The sequence below is a fragment of the Plenodomus lingam genome (genome assembly GCF_022343315.1).
Source record: "Plenodomus lingam strain CAN1 chromosome Unknown contig_6, whole genome shotgun sequence".
NCBI lineage: Eukaryota > Fungi > Ascomycota > Dothideomycetes > Pleosporales > Leptosphaeriaceae > Plenodomus > Plenodomus lingam.
This window is the reverse complement of record NW_027093966.1, coordinates 1657283-1678363: the sequence shown is the minus strand read 5'-3', so window position 1 is coordinate 1678363 and position 21081 is coordinate 1657283. Positions and strand designations below refer to the sequence as shown.

At 52.3% G+C, this 21081-nt stretch overlaps 9 protein-coding genes across 9 annotated transcripts; 4 read left to right on the top strand and 5 right to left on the bottom strand.

Annotated features, from left to right (window-relative positions):
* Window positions 1-486: 486 nt before the first annotated feature.
* On the bottom strand, window positions 487-2965 carry IAQ61_009782 (uncharacterized protein; the record flags this gene model as incomplete). Its single annotated transcript, XM_003838541.2, has 3 exons — window positions 487-2358; window positions 2404-2768; window positions 2818-2965. The coding sequence occupies 3 exons, from the start codon at window positions 2963-2965 to the stop codon at window positions 487-489; spliced, it is 2385 nt and encodes a 794-aa protein (XP_003838589.2).
* A 763-nt stretch (window positions 2966-3728) lies between these two features.
* IAQ61_009781 (uncharacterized protein) lies at window positions 3729-5163 on the bottom strand. Its single transcript, XM_003838542.2, has 3 exons — window positions 4773-5163; window positions 3958-4718; window positions 3729-3895 (listed from the first exon to the last, which is right to left on the bottom strand). Exons 1-2 carry the CDS (start codon window positions 5139-5141, stop codon window positions 4074-4076), a joined length of 1014 nt encoding a protein of 337 aa, XP_003838590.2. The 5' UTR covers window positions 5142-5163; the 3' UTR covers window positions 3729-3895; window positions 3958-4073.
* Window positions 5164-6838, top strand: IAQ61_009780 (uncharacterized protein). The gene is made up of 2 exons (XM_003838543.2): window positions 5164-5336; window positions 5407-6838. Exons 1-2 carry the CDS (start codon window positions 5227-5229, stop codon window positions 6575-6577), a joined length of 1281 nt encoding a protein of 426 aa, XP_003838591.1. The 5' UTR covers window positions 5164-5226; the 3' UTR covers window positions 6578-6838.
* Window positions 6839-10254: 3416 nt separating this feature from the next.
* On the bottom strand, window positions 10255-10569 carry IAQ61_009779 (uncharacterized protein; the record flags this gene model as incomplete). The annotated part of the gene is made up of 1 exon (XM_066098531.1): window positions 10255-10569. The coding sequence occupies one exon, from the start codon at window positions 10567-10569 to the stop codon at window positions 10255-10257; it is 315 nt and encodes a 104-aa protein (XP_065951690.1).
* A 41-nt stretch (window positions 10570-10610) lies between these two features.
* Window positions 10611-13560, top strand: IAQ61_009778 (uncharacterized protein). Its single transcript, XM_066098530.1, has 4 exons — window positions 10611-11143; window positions 11221-11958; window positions 12026-12476; window positions 12758-13560. Exons 1-4 carry the CDS (start codon window positions 11094-11096, stop codon window positions 13463-13465), a joined length of 1947 nt encoding a protein of 648 aa, XP_065951689.1. The 5' UTR covers window positions 10611-11093; the 3' UTR covers window positions 13466-13560.
* Window positions 13561-13722: 162 nt separating this feature from the next.
* IAQ61_009777 (uncharacterized protein) lies at window positions 13723-14028 on the top strand (the record flags this gene model as incomplete). The annotated part of the gene is made up of 1 exon (XM_003838546.1): window positions 13723-14028. The coding sequence occupies one exon, from the start codon at window positions 13723-13725 to the stop codon at window positions 14026-14028; it is 306 nt and encodes a 101-aa protein (XP_003838594.1).
* A 1249-nt stretch (window positions 14029-15277) lies between these two features.
* On the top strand, window positions 15278-15550 carry IAQ61_009776 (uncharacterized protein; the record flags this gene model as incomplete). The annotated part of the gene is made up of 1 exon (XM_066098529.1): window positions 15278-15550. The coding sequence occupies one exon, from the start codon at window positions 15278-15280 to the stop codon at window positions 15548-15550; it is 273 nt and encodes a 90-aa protein (XP_065951688.1).
* Window positions 15551-15686: 136 nt separating this feature from the next.
* IAQ61_009775 (uncharacterized protein) lies at window positions 15687-15902 on the bottom strand (the record flags this gene model as incomplete). Its single annotated transcript, XM_066098528.1, has 1 exon — window positions 15687-15902. One exon carries the CDS (start codon window positions 15900-15902, stop codon window positions 15687-15689), a length of 216 nt encoding a protein of 71 aa, XP_065951687.1.
* Window positions 15903-16639: 737 nt separating this feature from the next.
* On the bottom strand, window positions 16640-17438 carry IAQ61_009774 (uncharacterized protein; the record flags this gene model as incomplete). The annotated part of the gene is made up of 2 exons (XM_003838547.2): window positions 17002-17438; window positions 16640-16858 (listed from the first exon to the last, which is right to left on the bottom strand). The coding sequence occupies exons 1-2, from the start codon at window positions 17404-17406 to the stop codon at window positions 16640-16642; spliced, it is 624 nt and encodes a 207-aa protein (XP_003838595.1). The 5' UTR covers window positions 17407-17438.
* Window positions 17439-21081: the final 3643 nt, after the last annotated feature.

Genomic DNA, 21081 nt, shown 5'->3' with positions numbered 1-21081 from the left:
TCGCATTGTCCAGACCATCACGCCTTTACCCCAGCTTTGCTCCTCAACCCGAACCTATGATCGCATCACGAAATACAAATTCTGTGCAGAATAAGAGTATGTTATTGATATCTGAGAATCTAGGTGACAAAAAACACCTGCACCTGCATTTCCAAGCCTACTGCCAAGTAACAGGTGCGCATCCAAACGCTGTACAACATACATTATGCATACCATACCCACCAAACCAACGTCATCCCACTTTATACATTGACTGCTCAAAAGTATAATAAAATTTACACTTAAAAAGAAGCAAGTCGCGCAATTTCATAATCATCTCTTATCGCTCAAACTCAAAGCTGTAGACAATAAAAAAAAGATGAAACCCAAAAAAACGCCAGGGAAATATGCAAAACAACCGTCTGTTACCCTCATCCAGAGAACCCAAATGCGTGCGTTACCGTATCCCTTGGCCTTTTTTGCTTCCATTTCATTTACAAAACATGATTACGAAAACTCGACACGACTTCCGCCCAGTCTGGCCTGCTTTGCCTGTGCCCTCTCCGCTCGCCGCCGCCTGCGGTTCGAGTCGTAGTTGCTGAGATCGGTCTCGGTGCCGTGTAATTGTGTACCCATGGGGCTGCTCAACACACTGGCTTGTGCACCAGGCATCGCAGGTGGAGGCGACAGTGCAATATTACCGGGAGTTGGACGGCCCGCTGGCGGTGGACCGGGTGGAGGCGGTACTTGGGAGGGGCCTGCAGCAGCTGTTCCCGGCATTGGAGGAGGCGGAGGAATCTGCCCCATCTCTGCAGCTTGTGCGGCTTCTCTAGCTCCCGTTCGGCGCCAGCGATCATTGTCAAAGTTGCCGATTGAACTCTCGCTGCCTGTGCGGTTCTTGCGCTGTCGTTCCTTCCTTCTGGCCTCTCGCTCGGCTGCAGCCTCCTCCTCATTGAGGCGCCGAAGAGTTACGTGTCGTCCATCATTATGCATCTTGACCTTGACGGATACAGGTGGTGATACGACACTCTCATCTCTGCTGTCTCGCCGTTGGCCATTGTCTTTCTTCGAAGGAGATCCGTTAGAGACTCCTGCCGCTCCACCAGCAAGAGCCGCAGCGCCTGCTTCGGTGCGACGCCGTTGCTTGCGATCGGGTGGGCTATACAAGTCTGAGCCTGAATCAGACAGCAGGCCATGATTGTCTCCTGGTCGAGTGGGAACAATAGTCGAAGATGGAGGAGGCATGGGTGGTGGAGGTATCTTGGGTCGTGCGACTGAAGGCGTCATACCAGTCATGTCGCTATCCGAGAGAATTGTTGACGGTGGTCTATTGCCTCTCCTCGGTCCATCGCCAGTATACTTACGACGCTGGCTGTTTTTGCGAGCAATCCGTTCTTCTTCTAGGTCATGCTGCCTAATTTCCTCGATGTGCTGCTCCTCCTTCTTCTTACCACGTCTGCTGAGGGAGTGCTTGAGGAAGCCAAGCACGCCAAGTGTCGCCACGCCCTCTTTTAGTCCGTACGACTGTGGCCGCGGTCCTGAATCGAAGTCGTCGCTATAGCTTGTTCGGCTGTCAAAGGAGTCCATAGACGTTCCACTGCGTGCTGGACGTCGTCCCTGTCGCAACGGACTTCCAGTCATGGCCGCCGCCTGAGCAGCTTCTCTTTCTTCAACGCGACGCCAGTCATCTCTTCGATTCGCTGGAGACTCTGGGGCTCTTCCTTCTTCAAGTCTGCTAAGATCCGTTTGTGTGACTTCGGATGGTCCCAAAGGACGACTGTAGCTCACATCGCTTCCAGTGTCCGTCGGTGGGTGCTTCTTCTTGCGGTTGAATAATGACTTGATAGCAAAAATGCCACCAGCAGCAGCACCGGCACCTAGTATGCGATCTTTCCATGTGCTTCCCTTCCTCTGATTACTTTGGTACTTCTCGTCACTGAGGTAGGAGTCGGTGAACTCTGACTCGTTAAGACGGGAATCATTGATACGGGAGCGGGATCCCCGACGAGAACTGAGCACTGTCGTTTGTTGTCCGTCATGTCTACCACGGCTGCGGCTTCGAGATCTACTTCTTAGCGCCGCTAGTCCCGCACCTGCGGCTCCTGCGGTTGCGAGGGCTCCCAGACCGGTTGCTCTGCTTCGCCTACTTCTTCGGCTCCGGATACTGGTGGCAGTGACATCAGTAATGTAGGTCGTACGATCGTCGAAGCCCATCTCAGGCTGATTCTGGTAAGAAAGCACAAAGGATAGGACCAAGAGAAAGAATGACCAGATGGCATATAGGATGAACAACACCAATGGAGAGCCGAACAAAGTGAGACCGAGAGGAACCTGTATAAAGCCTAGAAGTACAATCACTCGGCCTAGCCATTGGTGAATCTACGAAAGTTAGTCATGTTGGCAGTAAGCGTCCGATGAACGCACCATGAGCTTTAGAGGAATCTTAAATCGCTCTTTGCCCTTTTCCAGTTTATGAATAACAGAACCGCCGAGAGCCTGCAACATGACCAGGGCGTAGAGAGCGACGCCGATGCCATGATGCGGGTTGGACAAGGATCTCTCACGTCCGACAGCTTGAAACCCAAGGACAATGGCGGCAGTCGAGAGCAAGACGGCCAGAATCTGGAGCCAGATGTGAAATCGCAGGGCGGTCCGTGGATTTCGATGGTAGAATCGGGCCATCAGGATGGCTCCAGGGATGACGAAGAGGAAGGCAATAGCACCGAGGATACCGTGGGCGGTGATCATAGCCTTGTAGCCGACCATGTTGCGAAAGCGATTGCCCATGCCTATGGAGTCAGTCTACATTTGGACAGGATGGGAGTTGCATATAGGTACCATTATAGCGCATCGTCTCATAATTTAAGCCCTGTAAATTGGGCAACAGGAAGGTGTTGCGCTGCGAATCCCATGTTCCATCGCCGACATACATTGAGTCGGACGAGTAGACACTCGTGCCAGGAGCAGAAAGCCCCTGGTTGGACATGACGACGGTAGACGGTCAATCCAAAGGGGTAAATTCAATTGCAGAGGAGAGGCTGTATGAGGCGGTTGGGTGTGGAATAGTGGTCGAGTCCGACAGGTTGGGCTGGGCTGGGGCTGGTGGTGGAACCGGCAGCAACTTCGGAATTAAAGTGGCTGGGAAGAACAACAAAAAGAAGTCGTAACGTCGTGACAGGCGTCAGTGCAGCGACTGTACCGTGGTACCCGAGCTGTCAGGTCTCTGTCAATGTTGTTGTCGATGCTAATTATTTTTGGGGGGGTTGCTGAGCATGCCCGACTCAGCGGACAGCTCGATGGTAGAGGGCGTCAGTCGTGGCGAGGCTCTGTTCGACACCTTTCTGGTCGGTGGAACGGTTGGGGTTTGGGTGAGGAAGAGACAGTCCGGTGTAGGGTACGGTACCTGAGTTACCACTGGAACAAAGGGCAGGCAGATGGTCAAGGGAAAGATCCTTTCAACAACACACCAGCTCAGCTAGTCTGAGAGAGAGAGAGTTAGACCAGCCATGCCGCCGTCGCTGTTGTTTATCCACCGTTTGGCTAGGCAACGTGAGGGTTTAATCGATAAGCGGTGAGGCCGCCCGGCTGTGCCCAATCAGAGGCCGTCCAACCCCGGCTCCCAGCTGACACATCCAACCTCCCCGGTCGACGGGCGCTTGTTCTTCCTGATCCCGGCCCCGGAGAAAATGTGTGCCATGTGTTGTGTTGGCAGTGAGGCGACGGCACTCCCGGGCGGGCTGAGATCCACTCGACAGACCACTGACCGCTATTATTACGACAGCCCTTGGAGTACTACCTACTTAGCTCGGAGAATGTGAGCTTCGCCCGCCCTTGAGTCGCTTCTTCACATTGGCGGGGATATCCAGTTTTCATCGTTCACGGGACAATTCAACAGAGGATAACAACTAGTCGTGGCCTGGTTACGATCCAAGAGACATCAGCTACTATCGGGCATAACTGTCCGCTACCAAAACATACCTCCATTCATGACAGATTGAAACAAGCAGTGGTATCTCAAATGACCCAGATCCTATCCCAAACGCCTTGCTACTTGTGTGTGAGGAGCCTGCATCCATGTACCTACAACCAGATAACTAGCTCTCCACATCCAACATCTCCTGCAAGGCCTTCTCGGACGCCCTCAGCCATCGGCCTCGCTCTTCCAGCTCGTCGCCAATGCCTCCACCCTCTTCTTTCCTTCTCCTCGCTTCTTTCGCTGCCGCTACCGTGCCCTGCTTCTGTGTCTCCAATGGCTTCAGCTCGCGCTCCAACTTCTCCAATTCTCTGGCCCTGTTCGGCATCGATGCTTGTAGAACCGCTATCTGAGCGTTCAGGGCGGTAAGTTCCGCTTCTCGTTCCTTGAGGACCTTGAGAGTGTCGGGAAGGGGCAGTGCAAGTTCTGGGTTGTTGGACACTGGCGTTTGCTCTTGCTTAAGCCGTTGTATGCTCGCTTCCAAGCCTTCAATCTCACTTGGCAGGGACTCCAACTGCTGTGTGCGCAATTGCAGGCCTTCATATCGCAGTGACAGCTCTTTCCCTTTTGCCTCCAATTGCGACAAAATATCAGCAACCTCTAGTTTACGTTCCTTGAGACTGGCTTTGAGGGCCAAAATCTCCTTCTCCTTCGCATCGTTCTCGGCGGCTTCGACAAGGCGTGGCGGATTTTCGGTAATACTTCTGAGGAACTTCTCCTTGGTCACCTGTTCGACGTAACTGAAGCGTAGCTTGCTGAACAGTTCCTGGCCGTGCATCAGTACTACACACGACTGACTTGTCACCACATATGCACTCACTTTGTAATGGGATAAGTCGGCCTCCAACGCCGCAGGATGTGTGTCGCCGTTCTGTTCACTGTCCTCTGAGACTGCAGAACTGCGCTTCTTCGCAGACTGCGGGAGGTCCTTTGGTGAAAGAGTTTCGGCGATGGACAGAAGTTTTAGTGATTGCGACTTCTGCAACTGTTCGAGGGCTGATGCGGGTGTAGGCTGCACTGACTTCCGTTTGGAAACCATGTTATCTTTCTGTTTTGGTATTGATGTCTCCAAGGTATGCGTGGCTGCAGTGTTTGTTTTGCTTGAACGCGATGGGTACTTAGGTACCAGTCGGAGGGCTGGGTTCCCCGCGGCGGTTTCCTTATTCACATTAGCGCCTATCGCGGTCATCCCAGACGCTGAGAACAACTGTGAGTCAGTTGACAACTCTAATTGCACCACCCCACTGACGTCTTCGGCATGAAATCATCGCACAATGGCAGGCACACTAGACGATGAGTATGTCGCCAACCTGCTGAAGCAAGACGCGAAAAAGGCGGCTAAGACATACGAATTTGTCGGTGTAAATGCTTTCAATCCCAAAAGGTACGTATGAGGCAATCGCAATATGAGCGCCGCTTCAGCGACAAAATCATTCCATATTCATATTGGGCAGATCAAATTCCGGGGCACCCAAGCCAAATACGAACTTTTTGCGACACATAATACGCCAAACCGACAACCACAATGCTGCACTTCTCGCAAAGGAGGCAGAGGAAGCAAATGCGCGTCTGAAAGCGATGAATCGCGAAAAAGAAAGAGCAAGGCGTAACGAGGTGACTAAGTTGCAGAAAAAGTCCGAAGGGCGATTGACGCCAGTTTCGAGCATCCTGAGCGACGAAGAATTCAGGTCTGAGTCCGCAAGGAGACAAAGTGGTCGGAGAGACCGTGATAAGGAGCGCTCCACTAAGCGAGGAAGGAGAGACCGAGATAGCTCAGAGGAAGCTTCGCATAGAACACACAGAGATAGTACAAGGGATGCGCGACACAAGCGACACAGGGATAGTAGTGGCGAAGCCCGCCAGCGCAAGAGAAGGCATGACGATAGCGATGAGGGCCGGTCAACTGGAAAACGAAGAAGATCCAGGTCTTCTCACCGCGAGTCTTCCCATCACAAACACAGAGAGGGTCATCACATATCACGGAGGAGAGGGCCCTCTGACAGACACAGACGTCCCAGGTCGTACTCCAGATCCACCTCACGCGCACGATCCCGGTCACCCCGATCAGACAAGAACCAAAGGCAGCACAGAAGGAGGAATCGATCGCACTCTGGCGACCGGGCATCAAAAGATTACAGGTCATCGCGCGTTTCAAATACACCCAACCCTGATCATCAAAAGTCCACAAGACAATCTGCCTCCCCAGCATACGACTCGGATCCCCTCGAAGCCATCGTCGGCCCTCTCCCACCCTCCCATCCACCTGCTGTCCGATCACGTGGCCGCGGCGCCCACAAAGCCAATTCCATGGGCATCGAATCCCGCTTCTCCTCAACCTACAATCCAGCCATTGACGTCAAACCCGATTCAGACGCAGACGACGACTGGGGCGATGCGCTTGAAGTTCACAAGGACCGCCAGCGCTGGCAGCAGCAAGGTGCAGATCGTCTGCGCGCTGCGGGATTCTCGGAAGAACAGGTTCGGAAGTGGAAGAGGGGCGAGGAGCAGGAGGAGGAGGATGTGGTGTGGACGAGGAAAGGGCAGGCGAGGGAGTGGGACAGGGGGAAGGTTGTGGGTGAGGATGGGGATGTTGAATTGAAGGCGGATTTTGGGAGGTTGAAGTAAAGGGGTGTGCGGTTTGGGAGGGTGGTGACACTGTTCAGATTTGGTTAATTCCTAGGCGGATGAGGTAGGGGGTTGCTGAAGTTAATCTGGCTGGCGTCAAGGCCTCATTCCGGTCTAAGCTGGTGAAAATGAAGATTTGTCGGCTTGCAAAGATTATTGCACTATCATCCTTTAATTGTTGCTTACCCATCCCATCACTTATCTCTCACACGGGTAACACCTCATCTGCATACCTCCCAAACTCTCCATCTCTAATCGCTTCCAATTACTGCAACCTAGCAGCCCCTTCTGCTACACGAGCACACCGACACTGATGGCCTTTGTATCCCCAATTCCCACGCGCCGTTTCTCCACAGTGAGTGACGCGAAGATAGGGCGTAGTGTGTGCGCTGTAGAGTGTAGCTTGTGCGTGTGCATGTGCATGTGCATGTACATGTTACACGCAGATGATGCTATCCTGAAGATGATGCTCTTCTCCTCATTCTCCCTCTCCACACAAATCACCCACTCTTTCACCCCTCACACCCACTTAGCAAACCTTTCTCAACACACCAATGCCACATTACCCCTATCTTTCTACATGGTGGATGGTTTGATCCTCGCATCATGTTCATATCCCCACTTCCCCCGCAACGCTATTCAAACACTAAACACTACGGGAAACTAGATAGTAGAGGCATATGTACAGGGGAAGGAGGACTCGTATGTATGTTTGAGCCGTGTGGGGGGGGAGGGTGTATGTTGTATGCTTGTCAGGGATTCATGTTATCTCTTGGATTGGATGATGAGTATTACTGGGTTTTACGCAATACAATTTATTCCTGTTAATTTGATATGTTAGCTCGGAGATTGGGGTTGGTTGTGTAGAGTGATGCGGTGTTATAAATTGACGGGTATTTACTACTGCGGCTTTAGGCTTATTGCTGCATTACACCAAACTCCCCGACGTCCGTCCTTCTTGCCGTTTTCTAATCCCCGAAGTTCTTGAGAGGACGGTTTAGACGCTGTATCCTTCTCTTCTCATAGAAAAGGGGCGTGCGTTGTATCCAGACCGGAGCAAGTCCTCTCTTTTGCTCCTGTTGAAATGCGGTGGAAATAATTACGCCACCTAAATGTTATCTCAACGAGATATTCGAAAATTGATAACTTAGTTACAGTGCCGCCTTGCATAAGGAATTGTTAATAATACAACGTTAACGTGTACTACACTCATGCCAAAATGCTTAGACACTATAGACTTTTCCGTCTCAATAATGATGGACCCACGTTGCGAGACGGGAGTCTGTGGTTGATCTTGAGAGATATGCACCTTGTGTATTGGTAATTGGACAGGCCGTGGTATCCGGATAAAGCGGGTTCAAAAAAGGGAGTCTGGTATAGTCCTACTGGGAGAGTGGAAGGGGTGTGGTTACATACGCTTATGAACATTCAATAGGATGTCTAGGAAGTAAACGTTGCTGTCGGAGCAGGGGCTCTATTGTGGATAGGGAGATTTAGGGAGATTTCGTATCTGGTGAATGTTGGTGTGAGTACGTTGAATGCGGGAGGTTAGAAACTTGGCGGTGGTAGTATGACGATGTTATTCCTGTAGGTAGTTTGGCCGTATACTGTAGCGATGGAGATGCGAGCGGTCCATGGCTCTCCTTTTCTTTTTAGAATGCTCGGGAGTCTGTTCGAGGTGCTGTTGAGGTGTAGAGCATGCCTTTTCTTTTCGGAAGGAGAAGGGCCATGAACAGCCATTGGTCCTGGGATCCAGCGGGTTGTTTTCTCCAGCTCGATGGGAAGTGATGGAGGGAAGGGGTCATGATGGGACTGCCTCGTACTTATAGCAAGGTGCCCTCGTGTGTGCTGTCTTAGTTTGAAACAGGCCAGAACCATACTTACAGTGGATCAGGGGGTGGATGCCAGTGAAGGAAAGTAGACCGGTGAAGACCAACTCGAATATTCGTCTGCAGGGAGAGGTGAACATTGACAATATGGGATAAATGACCTTAATTTTTTTGGATGGAGGAGTGTTTTATTTTTGAAAAGATGAATAACAATCACTAGCGCTATGTGGTAGATCTTCCCGCTGAGCAAGAAGCAAAATTGATGATACCCATGGAATGTTAAAAGTGAAGCATCTCATACTCTGGCGAATCCGAGACCAGAGCCAAGGTCTGGCGACCGTCATGATGTCGTGATGCATGTTGTTGATTGCAAAGCAAGGCAGCAACTAGTACCCAAGTGTGTACGATCACCAACCATTGCCGAATCTCCAAGAATTGCGCACTATTTCATACAGCCAGCCATTGTGAGATGGTCTCTGGTACTCTGGAATGAATACAGTGGACAAATTAGCCACGCAGAACCACGCACGGTGCAAGGCTGCATCCCCATCTTCAGCAGTGAGCTCTAGAGACGTCGTGGAGACTCCGCGGAACAGGAGACCAACCCTTGCACCAAGGCGTATTCTTTTGGGCGCAAATCCGGAGAAGTGGGACGGCAGAGCCTCCAAATCGTAAATGCACATCATCGTATCCCCTTGCTAACGCGGCTTCGCTCCTTCGAGCCTTGGCTTGGCGGACAGTTTTTTAGCAGCGTTACACAGCAGACTGGACCTGCAGCGCTGTCCTGCCCGCCGTGGGTACTTGTAATCTCGATGCGACACGCCTCCAGAAGCGTCGAGGAGATATAAACTCTCACTAACGCTCGACTCAAGACTCAAGTGTCATGTCGAAAGCCGCCCGCGACGCCGCAGGGCCGATGGAGGCAATCTAATGCGGCAAAGCGGCAGCACTTCGGGTTTGCTCTCACAAGCCGCTGGGTGAAGCCGCAAAAGGGCCTTTAGACGTGGGCATTTAAAGAGCGCGAGCGTCGCACTCTGTTTGAAGCGGATTTCGGCCTCGCAGGCACCCAGAGGCACGCCAGAGAAACGAGAACACAGTCGACGCCGCGCGACGGAGAGCGGCGGTACGTTACGTGATGCAACCTCCTCGCTTCGCCCTCGCAGGGTGCTATCCATCATCCGACCTCTCAGACGCACTGGCAACTGCGCCTCGTTGGAGCTACCTTGGAGGATACGACTCGCACCCTTCGCTGGCTGGCTGGCTGGCCATCCGTCTCTAGTTTGTCTGCCAGAGCAGCATTGATGGAAGGGGGGTGGGGGAGAAGGGGGGGTATGGTGTTGTCTGCCGCATGGAGCTGCCGCCCGTCGACAATGCCGCACAGCAGCTGGCAGCGCAGCCAGACGAGGGATCGCCAGTCTGTCGGTGACATTGCTCCATTTGATCGGGCACTATGAAGTGTCTCGTTGTTTTTGGTGGTGGTGGTGGTGCTGCCCGCCCACTGTCCCCCCGCCGTGCAGTGCAGGTAGAGAGGCGGTCAGTCGAAAAACTACGCATCATGCCACGCTCTAGTACCTAGGATGATGTGTACAATAGTACACGGGTAGCTGTTGCTTGGACACAGGGAGTGACGACGCGCAGCTTCGCAGTCCCAGACCCCCCCCGTCCTCCCCCCTCTTTCTCAACCGCCCCATCCAGCCCAATCTCTCTACTTCTCTACCTATCTTTTTCCCCTCCCCACCATAGCGTAAATGTTAAAAAGTCTTCGAAACCTTGGCGGCTGTGGCGCGAGACAGAGAGCGAAAGCCTCAAATCATCCAAAGTCGGTAGATTGCAGGCATGACGCCCAGCCTACACTGGACGTGGCTTTTTAGCTACTGTGGTACCCCATAGTTCTCTAGTACGCTCACTACGGTGTGGACAACGGTACTTGCGAATGCTGTGCTGTGCCCTTTTTGAGAAGTACAGCGGCCATGGTCCATGGCGGATGCCCAAGGATGCCCAGCAGCCAGAAAAGGCATACCTGCCCGGCGGAGTCTCCTCGGTGTAGTTGACGACTTTGGCGGCCCTGGCTACTCTAACAGAAGCTCCCATGCTCCCGCCGCGCTGCTCCAACCTGAACACTGAGCATTGAGCAAGCTCCGTGCCATCGCTGCTCGTGCCCATGCGTCGACTCTGGCCAGGATGGGGGCAGGATGGACAGGATGGACAGGATGAGCCGGGATGTACTGGCGAGCACTGGCGAGCATGCTTCTAGCCCTGCAGCCCGCCCAGCCTCCATGGTCTGCAACCGTGTGGTGAGCGTTTGACCTGCTTCCAGCGCGCTTCCCTGCAGATTCCTTTGTTCAGTACGGGCGTTAGAGCCCCAGGACTTGCCTCCATCCCGTGCCATTGGAGCCATCACTGTGCAGGCCCACCCTGACCACCCCAGTCATGTTTGCTAGTGGAAATCTAATATGCGGCTTTGACGCTTGGTCGTTTTAATCATCCAAGGCGGACCAGGTGCGGATGGGCGTTCACTCGAGTACAATGACACAAGGGACTCTCCAAGATATCTTCCCGATCGTAGGCGCAACATGTTCGCTATACTAAAGGGACCTACGGATCCGCTCGGAGGCTCTCTACTACTTCATGCAGCCATCCAGACCTTTGACTTCGAGTTCGACCTTTAGATTTTTTGTACCTCACTCATGGCTACCAATCCCACCACCACCACTCCAGTCAAGCGGGCTTGCGACAGGTACTTACCCCCATCCTCCCCCCTCACCGTCGCCAATTACCCTACTGACATGTCCCTCACCCTAGTTGTCACCGCAGAAAGGTCAAATGCATAGGCGAAGGCACCGCACCATGCAAGAACTGTGTCTCCGCCGGCCTGGCATGTACCTACAATGCCGTTCCCCAGAAGAAGGGCCCCAAAGGGAGCCGCGCCAAAGTTCTATCTGAGCTGCGCGAGAACCAACGCAATGCCCAACTGGCTGCTGGATACCCATCCGAACTAGGATTCGACGGTCGCGCCCTCACCGCCTCGTTTGCCCGTACACCAGGCCTACTGGCTCCAGGCCTTGTCGAGAGCTGTATCGAGTACTTCTTCGCCCATGTCTACCCTTCAGAACCCCTTCTGCATCGTCAAAGGGCACAAGAGACGGCCATGAACATGGACAGATCCACCGAGTCGTACTGCGTAATCGTCGCCCTCTGCGCCTATGTCATGATCAAGGCGAACATGAAGGTCTCCCCCACCATGCTCCCCCGCCCAGAGATGGCTCAAATGTCGAATGTGAGCTTTGGGCATATCCTTCTCGAGGAATCGGTTCGCGTCCGACAAGGTTACGACTTTCGGGAGAACCCTACACACTTGACCGTCCTCACATCCTACTTCTACAGTGGCTGCTATTTTGGATTGGGCAGAGAGAACACAGCATGGGCGTATTTGCGAGATGCAACAACTCAGGCGCATATCCTCGGTATGCATGACGAAGACACATACAAGCACGACCCTATGGACATCTCGCGAAAGCGAGTACTGTACTGGCTGCTTTTCATCGCAGAAAGGTATGAGAACAAAGAAGAGTCTTTTGCTGGCGGACACTTGCTCCAAACAGCTACTAACATGATCCAGGAACTTTGCACTTCACAAGCACCGCCCAATTTCCCTATATCCGACAATTCACCCGCCGACTCTAGACGAGGCATCGTCCGACCGCCAATTCGCGTCTGGCCTCGAGCTCATGATCAACATGTACAAAATCATCGACGATACATTTATCAACCTCTGGAACCGAGTTCACACACATGCGAATCCCGCGTGGATCGCACAGCTCCAAACCCAGCTGGCCGAAGCTGTACCCGCATATCTAGATTGCAACGAAGCCCAATCCGTGGAGATACGCGTCACGCAACACTGGCTGCGCGCACAGGCATGGCAACTGTGCGTAACGCAGGGATTAGTGAGCAGCGTCACAAGTGATAGCCCGCTAACGTTCAAGTACCCCATTGAGATTGCACGGGACTTGCTCACTGCGACCCACCAATTTTCACAACAATCCATGGAAGTGCATGGCGCTGGACTGGTAAGTGCCGAGACCATTTCACAGCCTCATCTCTGCAAATCTTGTTCTGTTGGCTTCACACACACAAACACACATGGTCTCAATGTCGTCCAGATTCTGATGCTCTGACCCCTGTTACCTGGAGAGTGTGGTAGTGACCCACTCGGTAATGTCTATCTCTGACCGTTAGACTCGGGGCTAGCACATCTTCCTTTATCATCCCTGCAAGCCGCTTATTCTTTTTTCCTTTTCCTCTGCCGAGCATAACGGTACATGAACAAATGGGCTAATTTTACCAACAGATCGAAAAGCTCTTCGACGTGGCCTGCTGCCTTACCGATGTCGTTGCTGTCACATCGTTTTCGCCGGATGCATTCGCCCTGGGCCCTCGTGACTACGTTTCCCGCTTCCTGACCCTCATCTCCACTCTACGTGGTGGACAGTCCCGGTACCTGCCGCTCCTACTTGCCAAGCTCTCCGAAGTACTGCCCAACCTTCCACTGCCCCGGTCTCTCAACCTCCCGCAAGGGGTATCCACGTCGTCGATCGGCCTTTCTGGCACAGGCTCTCCAACTGTCCCTTCTAACGTTGGTGATGATTTCTCGGCGATGGGCCAAGGTACCTCTCCTTCCTACCCATCGAACGACTTGATACGTCGGTTAGCAGCCCAGACGGGGGCCCAGCTTCCCTTCAATCCACCTCAGCACTCGTCCTACCCAGCCCCCACGAGTCATGTAGAGGATCTGTCCTTGTATGATACGTCCCACAGCACTACCCATTCCTCTGGTTCTGTACCCAGAAGCACCTCCGCCACACCGGGTCCCTATGAGCCCTCCATGTCACAGTCGCGGACGCAGATTGTGGGGCATTCCACCATGCAGATCCCAACTTCACATCCTCAGCACAACCACATGCAGTCTCACCACGTGGGTGTAAACTCCACAGCATACGACCCTAGGTTTTCGATTCAGGGCTACCCTGTAGACCCGAACATGATGTTCAAACAATGATTTTCAGTCTCAAAGTTTATTTTAGAGGAATCGGCTGGCACCGCCGTTGGCGCAATCGGCTGGGTTCTACACAAAGGAAACGGCGTTGAGGGATGCAAACTACCAGACTCCCCCGCACAGTAGTTGGTTACGGAGTCATTCCTAGTTTACAGTTTTTTTTATTTGATGGCTCTGAGGATGAGCGATGTACCAAGGCAATACTTTTAGCCCTGTACTTAGATATGCTTTCAAATCAGACCTGCATTCGATTTTGAACAATGGCCAATGGCACCAAGATGAAACCTAGTAGCATATGTAATCTCAAGTATCAGAACACGAGCCGCAATTTACATAGAACCCCGCCAGCCTGCGCCCTCTTGTCCAAGTGGCGCTACGATCCTGTCATACGATTCAGGGACACTCCGCCAGTGCAGGGTGACGAAGGAAAACCGCTCGGAAGTGGCTCCGGCACACAGCATCATACGGCCTCAGTCCACGTGTGTTTGACAACGAACCACTTTAAACTCGAAGATCATCAGACGGGCGAACAGCACAGACAGCCAGAATTCCATGCTGAAATCTGAGCCCCCCAGGAATACATACAGTATGTACTCTCCCCCAACATCACAGGGGGTCATTCATGCCAGCGTCTACCGGCAGACAGCACATCCATGGCGCAGATGATCGAGGGTCTTGGACAGTCTTGGAGTATTACGAATCCACATGGTACTTCCAAGGCAGCAAGATCTTGAGCATGCCACACCGACGGCTTGGTACCAGGGCAGTGCTCTTGGAACTTCATTGATTTGTCTGGTTGGCATGATGTTGATGATGATGATAGTCTTCTCTCTCTTAGATGGGGTCCTGTTGTTTGCTGCTAACCAGTCCACCAATGCGCTATCCGCGTAGATCCGGAACGCGAGGCAGACACAGGCTGCTTAGTCTCTATCTTTTGCACACGGAATTGCAGCTCCGTGTGATATGTGGGACAAGGGCCACGAGACGAGAGACTATGGTTCGGATAATGCCGAGGGGGCATGCACACAGTAGGAGATCTGCTTCAGGGAAAGGCAGAAGCGATCGACGGTCAGTGTTGCCAGACCATGTTTTGTGTCGAGAAGGGTAACATAAACCGGCCCTTTCGTGCGTAAAGTCTAAAATAATCTCAACGTGCGACGAACAGGCATTCGAGACATTAGCAGTCAAGCGACTCCCAAGGGGCCAGGCATGGCGGCAGATGTGCTGCTGATCTTACACAAAGGAGCTTACACCGTTAAGCCACATTCATCACGCCTCACACTTCGAGACTCCAGCACTTACCACAACAACTATATCAAGAGATGATGAATACGGCCGTGTGAAGCCCCTGTCCTTGGGTCTGGAGCCCTGCAAGTCCATTTCTAAAGAAGGCGGTACCTGAGATCTGAGCCGGGGCTTTCCATCCGATTTCTTAGTGCAATGCACGTTCTCCAATTCACTGGCAACAATATACACCCTTTCATCATTTGGGCTCGGCCCGCCAACGTAACAAGCATTAAGCTTCTTCCTTTGGGCGCGATTCGCGTCACTTTCCCTCCGCTAGCGCCATCAAATCCGACCGAAAAGATCTCTGACAGCTGGGCTGAGCTGGGCTGAAGCTAGGATAACATAGCCGTGCTACAGGGACAGTAGCTTGAGCGGATTTACTCTTCCGCCCACAAGCCTCATCAGGTTTGTCTGGTCAGCCTTGCTTCGGTTGTTGAGCGCAGCGTCTTAGTGTACATCTATTTTCTTTTCCTTGCTCAAATTTGAGTACAAGAAGTACCATGCCAGCCACGCGCATGTTTGCGAACAATGGAACGATCAAAGCTTGTGCATAGCCTACCAAAGAGAGAGACTAGAGTTTCTGACAGACGTCCCACCATCATCACACTTCTCAAGGGGTCCAAGCACGTTAGTCTAAATGCAGGTATTGACTTGGCTCAATTCATCACATCACATGAAATTATTGTTTCTTCCTATCCAAATAATGGCCTGGATAACTTGCGGGAACTGGCTCTGAACTCGCTCAATATGTTTCACATGCGACCTGAAGCAGCTTTCCATGATGGATGGATGCAGTATTGAGTATTGCCTATGCACTAGCATGCAGCGTTCCCATTCCAACCCGCTGTTAGCCAACTTAGTTACTGTCCTTTTCGGACCGACTCCTCACGCCGCGCTACGTTTCGAGCCACGCCTGCGCAAGCACCGATCACCAGGCTCATAATGGCGCTCTTTTCCCTTCCCTTGCTTGGTCTAACAATCGTCTGCTAAATGCCGTCAACACTTGCCATCTCACTGGTGCAGTTTGAGGATTGCCCTTTAGCGTGGCCTTTTTGGCATCAAACTGTCCAGTCGAGCAAGCATAACCCGTGACCTGGGTCTTTGTCGATTGGTCAGCACAATTGCCGGTTGTTGCGCTTCTCTCGTATTTCATAGCTTTAGGTAGTGTGATTATCAGAAGGAGACAGTGTTGACTGCGCTTCGGGGTAGCGACATCCGATCTCAGGGATGGGAAGGGGGAGTCGTCCGTTTTAGTCTGGATGCGATGATATACCATGCGCCATCACGTAAGCTATATCAAACTCGAGAGCATTAGCTGCAACACTGTTCCTTCATAGTGGTCGCCTTCGTGTGAGAGCCTATGCGTAAGATTGTGAGCTCTTCTCTAGGGTACAGAGAGTGCGGCGATGTGATGACATGAGACGACGCTTTGCTGGCTCACTGCCTCAGAAGTGCTTACTTGGATGTCAACACAACACAGCGTTATCCCGTCCAGCTTGTTCCGCCTGATGATCATGGAATTCCTGGATCGACCCGTGCCCACGCGGCGTGCTTGCCCGCACGAGTAGAGTACAGTGATGGCATCCTTTTGGAGGCACACTGAGACACTGGGATGGCCTACTCCAATCTACCCCAAGCATGGTTCTTCCAAGGGCAAATTTCTTCATCTGATTGCCAGTATTGGAGTCTTGACTGGACAGTGCCGTCTGGCAGATTGGCTTCGGTCAAATTCTCGGTGACCTACCCGTCGCCAACGATTCGGTCACCGTTGCACAAGATCTGTGCTTGCGTGGTGTCGGTGTCCTGCCCCACACGCCATAGAACATCAAGCTTCGCTTCGCAGAGGCTATCCTCTCTCGCCAAGTCTTGGTATTGCGCCCTCTTGTCGGATTACCAAGACGACCACGCCTGAGACTCTTGCCCAATCGCAGAGTGGTCCAGGTCGATCACACATGATGAATGCTGCTCCGGTCCCCGTCCCCACTCCGCGTCCCCAAACTGCGGCTGCCCACGGTATGCCTGGGTCGACAGATGGGATATGCAGCTCGCTTCGAGGCGGGCAATGTGGGCCATGACGACCAGTCTTGCAGCTGAGTAGACCGGCCTGCTCTGCCGCGTTGGCACAGCATGTTTGTCTTGCTACAGGAGGAGGATGTGGGGCCTGGATACTTTGGATTCCAAGCATTTGGCATTGGCTATAGCCCGTGGGGCACAGCCACTACCTACTCCATGAGTCTCTGCACAGTACATACAGGGAGCCAATTCCCTTGCAGCCCCGTCGATAGTCGCACATCGACCCGGACGATCAGGCATCGTGCGTGATACGCCTGTTCCGCTACTGCTCCCGCTGGCGCACGCGGCAGGCTATTCGAGCGTAGACTACCTAGATCCAATAGTCGTCCCTCTTGACTTTCCAGCCTCGTCCACCAGGGTCTTAAATTTAGTGGTAGCCCAAGGGAACGAAGGAGACGAACAACGAGTGAGGGTGATCGACACCGAAAATGCGCCTTGCTCCATGTGCCAGCATGGAGACTGCCGTGTGTCAATTGGCGGTCACGATTAGTACGGTATGTAGGTCGCATTCGGTTCTCTTTGTTGCCCAGGTGTTCACGGGCTTTCGTTTCCCACCCAACCAATCCGTGGCCTGCGGTCGGCATGAATTGAATTTCAACGTCCCCGGCATCCGGACCTTCGCGGTCCAATGTGCAAGGCAAGTCCCGTCCCGCCAATCATCCTAGGCTGGAATGAGCATCGAACGCGACGCGCGTATCGTGGCCATGGCTAGACATACTCAAGCTTTGAACATGTTGTTGATGATGAATACTGTGGTGGTCGAGCATTGATACCTACCTACCTAGGCACCTAGTGTGTACCGTACACGTCCCACATCTACCATGAACCGCCTTTGTCGTTCATGGTGTAGCTGTCATCACACCTTTTTGCTCACCAATCGGCTGGCCCTTCGGCCGAATGGCCGAACATCTCGTTCTATCAACTGCATCTGTAGTCCTTCCATGCAGGGGGCATCATACACACATGGCGCTATCACCACTCCCCCAAACGAGATGTTGTGGTATTTGCTGCTGACAGGAGGGCGACGTCGACCAAGTCACCAACTTGCCCACCTGCAGAGTCACACGCACATCATTCGCTCAGTCGCCATCAGCTGTCGGCCAGGCACACACGCGGCAGCTCTGAGAGGCTCATTTCAACAAATATAGCAACACTTACATGCTCACGGACGGCTCATGTTACAGCTCAAGTGATCATCACCATAAGCAGACATTCTGCTCTCCCCACTATGGGTGAAACGCTGTTCAAACTGCTAAGATTTTGCAGTATGGGGTAGGTACATGCTTAGCTGTGGCGGCGCTCTACCAAGCTCGTATCTGCCTCTGTAGGATCGTGTTGGTCGCGTGAAGACAGGAGTTGCATTTGCATGCGTTGTCCAGACGTTACTTCTTCTCCGCGGACGGAGGATAATCTCTCAGGCCCGTGCCTTGCTGTGGCGCACTGTTGTCCTATCGTACATGTACTATATGTACCTACACGAACAACTCCTCAGCCCTATCGTCGTCACACGGACGGGACGGGAAAAAGGAAGACTTGTACGATCATGCGACCGACTAACGCGCATACCGCGCTCACACCTCGCTCACCTCATTTTATCACAAAAGCGAACATCCCGATCCTATGCATGCATACTGCCATAGGTTAGAGTTATATGGACCCATTCTAGTGGATACTCGATATGTTTAACGCTATCCTACAAAGCACGGTATGCAGTCTGCGCCTCCACATTTGAATCCGTCAAGGCTGTGCTAGATACTGGGAAGCATCGATATACAGCCGATAACTGGAAACCGCTTCATCGCCCCACCACCAAACGTGATCCTCACTCCTTGTGTGATGTTAATGAACACCTCGTGAATCGTGGTATACCAGATAAACGCTATCCTAGTGTCGTATCAAACTGAGTGGGCCCCCCCCTCCCTGAACACACATGTCAGCGCGTCTCCAAGTGCTGACCGTCAACTCCAACCACTTAACCCTGTTGCGCCTCAATCATCATCCCCTTCACTCGATCAACCATCTCACCCGCTCAAAGCAGGTAAGGCGACCTTGTCATGTATCCCCAAAACAGGCACACTAACACTGCACAATGCAGGTACCTGCACAGGTGCACAGGAACCTGCCCAGCCCTCCTATGTTACCCCTCAACACCGTATCTCACAAACACAGAACGACCTTGGCAACCCAGTTAACCGAACCAGGATACCAGTTCTTCTAGAATGAAAAGGCACAGGGATCATGAACAAGGTGCCCCCTAAACAAAAGATCAGCCAGAGCAACGGTAAACCTGCCTCTTCGTACTCGCCCACACCTCTGATTCACATCAACACTATATCGATCGACATTGTGCCAATCTTTTAATCTTTTTTCTCTCACCCACCCCCCTTCATCCCTAACCTCGCTTCTACAAACAAAATTTACTAGCCCAACGGTATGCGTCATAAGCACCTTTTTTTCTGTTGCTCCCAAACACATTATTCGTTCTTGCCACCTTCTCGAAATGGATTTATGCACTTCTTAACTTTGACGGTGTACTTGACCGCTTCTTGTAACATGCCCCTACCCCAGCTATTCACACGTTTTTATTTCCGCACTGTGAGGGCGCGTGTACAAGTGCTTACTTGGGGCTTACATCGGGTTCCTGACTGCATTCATCCCAATTGATGTATACGCTGGAGATCGGGTGGGAGAGTGTATGCGGGTGATTGTAGTACAATGGGCAAGTCAAGCGCGCAATCTACACGATCCATCCGTCCGAGTGTACAATCTCCATTTCCATTTCCAGAGAAGAGTCCTTGACCGTTTCGATGAGCACATGAGACTTTTGGTTATTTCCGTGTTTGACAGCATGCGAGGCGTGCTGTTCTCAAGCGCTTACCCTAAACACTCGCATTCCCCACACGATCTAATCTTGTTTTAATTTCTTTTTCTCTCTTTGAGACTGTGCGGCGAGTATACGTATACATGTTGTCTACAACCGAGGTATGACAGGTATTGCACCATTTCCAATCTCAATTCCAAATGCAATTCCAGTCCCTATACCACTACCAGGCAGACCCCTTCTCCGTTCTCCCTTCTAGAATACCTGGACTTTGTCTTCACCCTCATCCAGACTGGCAAGGCCATGCGGGAAACCATCTCATATAAGCACTACTTCCTTCTCCTGGGGTAGCCCTGCGCAGCCCTGCGCGGCTCCCTCCGACGACCACCATCAATGTGAGGATCCGGGGGCTATCAACGCGAGGTATACATCCCTTTCTCACCCACTCCCCTTCCTCTGCTTATCTCGCTCCACGTTCTTGCTCCTGGGTAATCTTCGCCAGTGAGCGGTTGGGCTGTGTGTCGTGTAATCCGTGTTGAGCTGCACTGTCGTGTCACTGTTTCCCTTGCGGATCTACGACAACTAGCTGTACATATACGGGGCTCGCAAATTCACATTGTGCATATCGCCATGCGCCCAACACTAGACCCAGAGAGAGAAAGAGAGAAAATTTCTCGTACGGCGTAATGGCGATCGGAGAAAAAGAAAATGGCCCGATGGGTGAGTTTGTGGGGAAAACCCAAAGAGGGAAAATCTTACCGCCTAGAGTGCGGTGTGATGGCCTTCTCGGCTCCTTGTCTTGGGAGTGAGGGGTTGTGGTTGTGCAGTGCTTCACAACTGTCAAAGGGGAGTGGCGGTTAGAAGTGGGTACGGGGTTGGCCTTGGTACGTAGACTATGAGAGGTAATCAGCTGATACCCTGGAGCTCTCTCCACGTGCTTAGGCTTCGGGTCAAATGATGTTCGCTTCTTTGATGAGATATTTGCTCGAGGACGATGGAATCTTCAGGGGAAGGTGGCTTAGACGAGGCAATATCAGCACATGTGTCCAGGAAACTGTTACGGTGCTGACATCGTACAATTAGGTGCTTACATCGTATACTTACTCCGAGCAATGTGTGTTCCTTATATGAACACTGTCTCGAGTCAACATTTTAGTGACAAAGAAGGGGGCTGTTTGATTAAAGGTCATTCACACTGCGCTGATTGAAACATGAATGAACGTACTCAATATGACTCTACACGAATTAGAATGCTTACGGTTTTGTGGCATGCGCGTCGACTTTGGGTGAGGCATCAGTGACCAAGTATGAGTGAGGTCTCCGGTCAGTGATCTAATGGCTGAGTGTCGATGTAGTTACGCTTAATTTGAACAAGATGGCTTTCTTTCGTGAAACACTGCCCTCAAGTCAACTCATGCCGTTACGAGAAGATGCGTTG